A 9,070-nucleotide genomic window follows, 5' to 3' on the forward strand; every position below is an offset into this window, starting at 1 on the left:
TGATGCATGCTGCCCCAGTGAATTCTGTGGAACGGAACCTTCATATGTTTAGGAGATCAAGCTAGAAAGTTCAGCTGCCCCTAATACTGTAATCTACAAGATGGCAGACTTTTTTTCTGCCATATTTCCTGGCTTCCAGCTTGATATAAGATTATACTCGAACCCCATTTGGCACAGTGTAGCAACTCATAAATATACAGACAAGTGCATATATATTACACAGAAAACACGAACTCTTCTTACCAATAGGCACACATCTAATCAAATAGGATGTACATTTCATTCTCAAGAAATTAAATGAGTTACAGTAGTTCACTACAAGAGTGATCTGAGCACTGCATCCCGCTATATATTTACAAGGTTAGCTCTTGAATACATTCATAGAGTTCCTGTTGCAAGGTTGTCAAGTAACTTTCCATATCAAGTAGAAATGCAATAACATGGACACCATAAAGAGAAAAACAGATACCAAGCTGAATCATCTTATGAAGGAAACCCTTTAAAGAAAATATTGCGAGATAAGGTAATTCTTGTGACAAACTGACACCTTTGCATATTTCTCTCCAATAGCACGATGCCTATAAGCAAGCTTCTTTTTGTTCGCATCATCATAGGGAGAACTAAAACAGTCAGCCTCAAAATCATATGAGGTCAAGTCTCTCCCATCATCATATTCATTCAAAGCATTGAGATAGGGTTCATTGTAGTTCTCAATCTGCATTAGTGTGAAAACGACCAGGTCAGTTGAAAAAAAATTAAAGAGATGAGCATAATAAAGAGAAACAGCATTTCCAAAAAAAAAAGGCAGCTAAATGACTTATGCAGAACAGTGAAGGAAACAATAGGCAGTAACTTTTTTTTTTTGAGGAAACAATAGGCAGTAACTGAGCAGGCAAGCTAGATGAATGATGTGAAGTACAATTTCATGGAAAATTTCATCTACAGGGAAAATGAAAGTAGCTTTCAAAGGGATAATCCTAACAAAATTGTGTACAATTTTGATATGTAGTTCTGGAAAATATAAATGGCATACCATTTGTTCATGATCTAGTAGGTAGTTAGCATGTATGGCAGTACCGAGTTTAGGTGCTAACTGACCTCCTCATAAAAGAAGTGCTCATCACAAAGTTCAAGAATGAGGTTCTCCCATCGCTTCCCTATTTCAGTACTTTTCTCACGATCCTTGAGGCCGTCAAAAGCCCCAGCATATGAGCCATCCAGAAGTGACTTGAGCAAAATGAGTGTCTCATCCATGTCCCATATGTACACATTCACAGGCTGCTCTGTCACGGCATCAGTTGAAGCTTGGCCGGTAGCCAAAGCAGGAACAGCTTCGTCCATTTCGCTCCTATTAAAAGACCAGACACGTCATGCTGGAATCCAAAATTACAGGCAACTACCTAAAATCACATTATTTCAATTTGGCATATCATGAAAACATGTCCCTGACGGTTACAAAATTACTATTTGTGCACAACATATTATTGCCAGAACATGATATGAGGTGGCATATCTGATAACGGAACTCCGGAAGAAAAGCGATACACAAACCAACCAAAAGCAAGGAGGAGATTCTATTTGTCTAGCACTCTATGCAACGATAATTCGTTCTTAGACATATGACAAGACCCGCCTAATACGACAGCATGATAAATGGGCTTCCCTGACAGATACTAACTGATCCGGTCTACTGAATCCCTCCACCCAATTGGCAGCGACCGTGTGCTCCTGACAGCTACAGAATCTACTATTTGTGCACGGCATATTATTGCAAGAACATGATATGGGGCATCGTGTCCGATCCTGAAACTCCAAAACCAAAAACGATACACGAGCCCGACAAAAATCAGGAAGGGGCACTTTAACTGTCGGAACATAAGGATGATTCATTTGTCGGCCTAATTCGACAGCATGATAGATTGGATTCGTTGACAGTTACTAACTGATCCGGTGTTCCGAACCCCCCACCGAATAGATGGCGATCGCGTGTGTACTGCCCGCTTCCCTCCATACCCCCAATTGTCCATTCTAGTCCACATGTCACCACAGAAACATCTGTGGTTGGTTCAGAAACATCTGCAGCTGGTTGTGACGCTACAGATGCCATGGCTGAGAAGTAGACTGTCTGAGAACAGGGCGTGGAACATGCACACCCGATTTTTTTTTTAAGAATCTAAGTTAGTAGGCATAACACATGTATATACTTTGTAATCAGATGAGATCCAAATACAAATAACCACATACTAGCTTACATTAGGGTTTGGGCGCTCAGTTTCGCACAGCGGATAGGGAAGAGAAGGGGTGGGCATACCTGATGGGTGCTCGTCGCTGGCGAAGTGGCCGACGAAGACCTGGCGAAGGGGAAGGGCTCAACGAAGACCTGGGCACCTGGCGCAGGGATGCGGCAGTGCTTGCCCAGTCGTCGCCGTCAGCAAGAAAGGCGGCGGGAGAGAGAGAGCTCGCCTAGTCGAGAGGCCAGCGGTGATGACTGATGAGACACAGCCTAGTGAGAGGGAGATGCGAATTCGGGAGATAAATCAGTCAGAGGATGGGGAGGATGAAGATGAACAGCAGCTGCTGCTCTGCTGCTGACGGGAAAGGCAGTTCGTTGCGTTGGAACAAACCATTTTTTGGTTTTGGTTTTTGGGCAAAAATCCAAACTTTGCCTCGTAAATTCACCACCCCTTTTTCATTTTGGGCCATGTTTAGATTGTAAAAAAATTTAAACCGATGAATAGTAGCACTTTCGTCTTATTTAGTAAATATTGTCCAATCGTGGACCAACTAAGCTCAAAAGATTCATCTCGTGATTTCGAACTAAACTGTACAATTATTTATTTTTTTTACCTACATTTAATGCTCCATGCAAACGCCTAAAAATTGATGTGATGGAGAGAGTGAAAAAACTTAGAATTTGGAGGTGATCTAAACAAGGCCTTACTTTGCCCGTAACGTACCGGCGGAATACAAGAAAGCTCTAGCTGAGTAGCTGGCGACGGTGACTAGCTTGCCACATCATCCAGCATCCATCCAAAGGTTTAAAAGCTCCTTTTGCAAACTGTTTATTATTGCAAGGACACAAGGAAATTCTCATGTACTCAGTACTGTAGTGAATTGCTCCTCACCTCGTATATTCTTCTGTTCCTCTATGGTGCGTTTGGATTGAAGAATCGGTTCAGCTTCTTATGTCAATAGATGAGTCCGAACGCTTAAAGACTTGCTTATTTATTCGAGAGCACTATGTCATAACGAGTATGTCTACTAGCGTCGATTGTCGAGCACCGTGTCACGGCAGCAAGCTTAAGAGTTTTTTTTATCATTCTTAATTCTTTCTAAATCATTAATTAAAAATAATATCACAAAGATCTTTAAAGCCATTATATGTGGTTTGTCATAGTGGCTTTAGTTGGAGATGACCATCGTCTTGATTATAAGCAACCTTATCTTAGTAGCCATGCCACGGCGCAGATCTTCTTTATCGCTTTTTCTCTTCATCCCCTCCCGCCACATATGTAAGAGTATCTTCAGAAGTTCTGTAAAACAACTTCCTATTTTGATTGTTTAGCAAAGAGGGAAAAGTGTCTTCCAATAGTTTGATTTGGTAAAAGGGCTCCTTAAAAATAAAAGGTTGCCAAATATTCTCTCCAACTTATAAGTTTCCACAGTAGAAACTCCATACTGCTCCCCATCTGACGTTTTTCTTGGGAGATCGGAGTAGATTGGACGCATGAGTAAATTAAGAAAATAAAGGATTTTCGGATGAGCAAGCGGTAAGAGACAAAGAAACTATTAAAAAGATTTGGTTGGTTAGAAATAGGTTGGGGTAATGCAAAATCGTTTAGGAAGGTATTATAGTAGACTGTGGGGGGTATGACCCCGGATAGCCATGGCAGACCACATGGGCTGCGCCCCTAGGGGCGGCCCAGCCCACAAGACGAAGCCTTACGAGGCACGGCTCTGCTCGACACCTCTCGCAAGACATCTGAAGGGTATCCTGAAGATACTGCGAGATCTGTTATAATATGTATGATCCTTAGATTCTTGTAATCAGTTATTACTTTTCGGTTATCTCCTAGATCTAACCGACTTGTAACCCTACTCCCCGGACTATATAAGGCGGGCAGAGACCCCCTCCAAACTCACGCAATATCATACGATAGCTAATACAAATCAACAGACCACAGGAGTAGGGTATTACGTCATACTGACGGCCTAAACCTGTCTAACTCATGTGTCTCTGTTGCCTTCTTGTTCTAGATCTCACGCTCCCCTGTCGATCAATCTACCTTCGTGGGATACCCCTCGGAGGACTACCGGCGATATTCTGTCGACAGTTGGCGCGCCAGGTAGGGGCTGTACGTGTTGTTTTCCTTATCGAACAAGATGTTTTTTTCTGCAGGCTCTTCGTCCCTCCCGCAGCCCGACCAGATCTTCACAGTCGGGTCGATCTCGTGGATCATCAATGCTGATGGAGTCAGAGAGCTCCTCGAGCCAGTGCAGATCGTTCCTACGCCGATCACCCCCGCACCTGCGATTATAGATCCGATCTTGGAACCACTTTCGAGGTCGCCTTCGTCAACAACCCGCTGCCTGCTTCCTCGCTACCAGAGGAGGCAGATCAATAGCAACGATCTGATCGCATCCATCAATCAGGTTGGTCACAAGCTTGCCGATTGCCTCTACATCACCGAATCGGCTCTAGACACCCTTGTTCAGCGCCGACCACCCACCAATAAAGACCTCTCGGAGGCTGCTTGGAAGACTCCAGGAGTTATGGCTCTGCCCTTCGGGCTCGCCAACACCGCCATCACTTTCCAAGATGGCCTAAGGGGCAAATTTGCCCACCAGGTGGGAGACGCTCATCCTTTTGCCGACTAGTTCGCCGACTAGCTTCCACCGACCATCAACATGCTCCATGTTAGTCGGCACCCTGGGGCGTCCCTCCACACCATCCTGGAGGAGAGTTCGGGCTCCGAGTCCCAAGACTCCATAGAGACCCTCGTCGAAACCTCCACTGAACAATTTCCTCTCCCTCCTCTCTCGGGGGGGGGGCGCGATCTTCAACGTCAGTGTCGATAGCCCCCTCAGAACGGCGAGACCGAGGAAGAATGTGCCGCTCATGAGAACTGGAATGCCAACCGCGCACAACGCCGAGCAAATGAGCACACCCTCGTGATGGCCGAGCAACAGCTCGACTCGTAAGGGAGGCCACTCCAGCACAACCTCGATGAAGAGTTTCTCCGTGTTGATGGCCACAACATTTTTAGGACTCCGAGCGCCAATCTAGCAGTAGCCGCCAATGAGCTCGCCCACCTTCCATAGATGCCCGAGCTCGCCAAGGTCGCTGCCATGCTTAAAGCAGCGCACTGTCAGGTCAATGAGATCCGCCAAGATCAGAGACCCTCTTACTCCACCACTTCGATCCGCCGATCAGTTGCCACAAGGATCGACCGCTGCCAAAGTCACTTCACCGACCAGCACCGCGATGACAGGCAGCCCCCCAAGGTGGAGCTAGGGGCGATCGCATCGAACTTCACCGCCAACACGACCAGGAGGTCAACCAGGACGTCCGGGTGCATCTCAATAATTGTCGAGATGCACGATGGTGCATCGACGAACGCTGATTTAGTCACCATGAAGATGAAATCCATCGCCGCTAGGAGTACGAACAAGAGTACGGTAACCTAGACTCAGCTGTCGAACCACTCGTCGGTGGCAATACCGTTGACGACGGTGTCAACAACTCCAAAGGGCCTCCGGCATTTACAAGGACACTCCGAACGCTTCAGTGGCCCCATGGTTTCAAGATCACTAGGGTCAAGCCCTACAAAGGAAGAATGAACTCGACACAGTGGCTATAGGCCTATGCCACTGCTGTCCGTGCCACCGGAGGAGACTCTAATGTCATGGCAAACTATCTTCCTATCATGCTGACGCCTACCGCCATGAGCTGGTTTACCAGCCTTGCCCCAGACTCCATCGGATCCTAGGAGGATTTGAAAAAAGTCTTCACCAATAACTACATGTCCACGTGCACTCGGTCGGGCACCAAGCATGACCTAAACCGCATCGACCAGAAGCCGTCTGAGCTCCTCCGCAGCTACATCTAACGCTTTTTCGAGATGAGGAACTCTATCCCCAACATCACGGAAGTTGAGGTCATCACGGCCTTTATCCGAGGAGTCCACCACAGTGAGCTCCGCTTCAAGTTCAACCGCAAGCCACCTACTGGGATCGGCGAGATGATCACAACCACCAACTAGTATGTTGATGCCGAGGAGGCCGAGGTGCGCTTCAATGAGGATGCGGGCACCCAACGACTAACACACCGGTATGATGACCACCCCACCGACCGATGCCACAGCGACCACCGTTTCGATGACTGTAGTTATCCTTATAACAACGGTCGAGATCGGCAAGAAGGGCCCAAGTCTGGCCAAAATCGCCGCCGCCGGCTAGACCACATCATCGCTGCCATCAACGAACCTTGCGCCAAGCGCAACTATGATGAGCAGTATAGGAAGATCCTCGACGGCCCATGCCCGCTCCACAAGAACACCAAGCACAAAATGAAGGGCTGTCTCGGGTTGGCTAAGGAATTCCAGAACAAAAAGCTGGACAACGACGCCAATGATGGAGCCGAAGGTCGCCGACCACCCGAGGGCAATGGCAATGCCTTCTAGGACCACGACAAGGTGGTCGCCACCATCTTCGGGGGCCTTGCCTCCACTGAAAGCAGAAGGGAACGGAAGCTCGCTGCACGACGAGTGCTCAACGTCACCGCGGAGGACGCCATCGCCAACCCCAGCTATCGCCAATGGTCTAAGGTTCCCATCACCTTCAGTAGGGACAACCAGTGGGCAAACATTCCCTACACAGGGCATTTTCTCCTTGTCCTCGACGTAACCGTCCAAAAGGTGTTGTTTAGAAAAGTGCTCGTTGATGGTGGGAGCGCTCTAAATCTCCTCTTCGCCGGAGCCCTAAAAGAGCTGGGCCTCGGTTTGTCAGATCTCACACCTTCTGACTCCTCCTTTTGGGGTGTGGTACCTGGTAGGGCCTCCAAACCGCTTGGAGAGATTACCCTACCAGTCTAGTTCAGCACGGCAAGCAACTACCACGTCGAACACATCAACTTCTACGTCGCCGACTTCGACACCTCCTACCATGCCATATTTGGTCGGCCAGCTCTAGCCAAGTTCATGGCCGTGCCGCACTACGCCTATCTGGTGCTGAAGATGCCTTCGCCTACTGGAGTCTTGGCCTGGCAGGCCAACCTTACCATCACCTACGCCTACGAGACAGAGAGTCTCACCCTTGTCGAAGCTACTAACCTCTCCATCTAGATGGCTAGCGTGGTCACCGAAGCCAAGACGGTGCCTGCCAAAGACATAGAGATTCTAGAGCTGGAGCCTCCCCGTGCCTCCACCAAGTCAAAGGAAGTCAAGGAGGTCGGCCTCGGCCTCGACGACCCCTCCAAGACCGTGAAGATTGGGGCTCACCTTGACCCCAAATAGGAAAGCACGCTTGTCTCCTTCCTATGTGATAACACCGATGTGTTTGCTTGGAAACCTATAGACATGCCGGGGGTACCGCAGGAGAAGATCGAGCACTCCTTGAATGTCTTGCCGATAGCCAAACCAATCAAGCAGAAACTTCACCGATTCACGCTAGACAAGAAGGAGGCTATTAGGGTAGAAATAAAACTGCTCTTAGCTACCGATTTATAAAAGAAGTGTATCATCCTGATTGGTTAGTGAACCCTATTCTTGTTCGAAAAAAAGAATAAAGAATGGAGAATGTGTGTTGATTATACTGATCTTAACAAACACTGCCCTAAAGACCCCTTCGGTTTGCCTCGGATAGATGAGGTTGTTGACTCCACCGCTGGCTGCAAATTACTCTCTTTCCTTGACTATTACTCTGGCTATCACCAGATCTCTCTCAAGAGAGAAGATCATATCAAGACATCGTTCATCACGCCTTTCAGCGCGTATTGCTATACCACCATGTTCTTCGAACTCAAGAACGCCGGGGCGACTTATCAATGGGCTATCTAGATGTGCCTCAATCAACAGATCGGCCACAACATCGAAGCTTACATCGACGATGTGGTCGTCAATTCCAAGACCACCAATGATCTTATCGCTGACCTCGAAGAAACATTCTCCAACCTAAAAAGATACCGATGGAAGCTGAACCCTTCAAAGTGCATCTTTAGAGTTCCATCCGGTATACTCCTAGGCTACATTGTCCGCGCATGAGGCATAGAACCCAATCCTAACAAGGTCTCTGCCATCACCAAGATGAAATGACCAACATGCATCAAGGATATACAGAAGCTTACCGGCTACATGGCTGCATTAAGCTGCTTCATATCGCGCCTTGGCGAAAAGGGTTTACCTTTCTTCAAACTCCTCAAGGCCTCCGAGCGCTTTTCCTGGTCGGAAGAGGCAGACGTAGCTTTTGAGCAGCTTAAGTTGTTCCTTACAAAGCCTCCGATCATGACGGCACCATGGTCCAACGAGACTCTCCTGATCTACATCGCCGCTACCTCTCACGTCGTCAGCACAACAATTGTGGTCGAACGCGAGGAGACCGGAGACACCTATAACGTGCAACGTCCAGTATACTTTATCAACAAGGTTCTTAATGAGCCCAAGACTCGTTATCCTTAGGTCCAGAAGTTGTTATACGCCATCCTGATTACATCGCATAAACTCCGTCATTACTTTGAGTATTATAAGATTGCTGTGGTCACTGACTTCCCTTTGGGGGACATCCTTCGCAACAAAGAGGCTAATGGCCATATCATCAAGTGGGTCGTCGAGCTTGACACTTACTCCATTGAATTCAGAAGTAGGCCTACGATCAAGTCTCAGGCGCTCATTGATTTCATCGTTGAGTGGACTGAGATCCAAGAGCCCATCGCCGCTACCTACCCTGAGCACTGGGTGATGTACTTCGACAACACCCTCAACATCAACGGTGCTGGTGCGAGCATTCTGTTCATCACACCAACCAAGGATAAGCTCCGATACATCCTCCGAATACACTTCGCGGCCTCAAACAA

The 9,070-nt window shown here is 47.7% G+C and overlaps 1 protein-coding gene across 1 annotated transcript; it reads right to left on the minus strand.

The window, feature by feature from the left end:
- Positions 1-484: 484 nt before the first annotated feature.
- On the minus strand, positions 485-2,633 carry LOC136516933 (eyes absent homolog). The gene is made up of 3 exons (XM_066510438.1): positions 2,312-2,633; positions 1,099-1,348; positions 485-715 (listed from the first exon to the last, which is right to left on the minus strand). The coding sequence occupies exons 2-3, from the start codon at positions 1,339-1,341 to the stop codon at positions 500-502; spliced, it is 459 nt and encodes a 152-aa protein (XP_066366535.1). The 5' UTR covers positions 1,342-1,348; positions 2,312-2,633; the 3' UTR covers positions 485-499.
- Positions 2,634-9,070: the final 6,437 nt, after the last annotated feature.

Source organism: Miscanthus floridulus, chromosome 17 (assembly GCF_019320115.1).
Source record: "Miscanthus floridulus cultivar M001 chromosome 17, ASM1932011v1, whole genome shotgun sequence".
NCBI lineage: Eukaryota > Viridiplantae > Streptophyta > Magnoliopsida > Poales > Poaceae > Miscanthus > Miscanthus floridulus.

Excerpts from the sequence above, each read along its gene's own strand:
- LOC136516933 (XM_066510438.1), bottom strand. The coding sequence starts at position 1,341 with ATGGACGAAGCTGTTCCTGCTTTGGCTACCGGCCAAGCTTCAACTGAT. Across the intron at positions 716-1,098 it reads AGCACTTCTTTTATGAGGAG|ATTGAGAACTACAATGAACC; the intron begins GTCAGTTAGCAC and ends ACACTAATGCAG.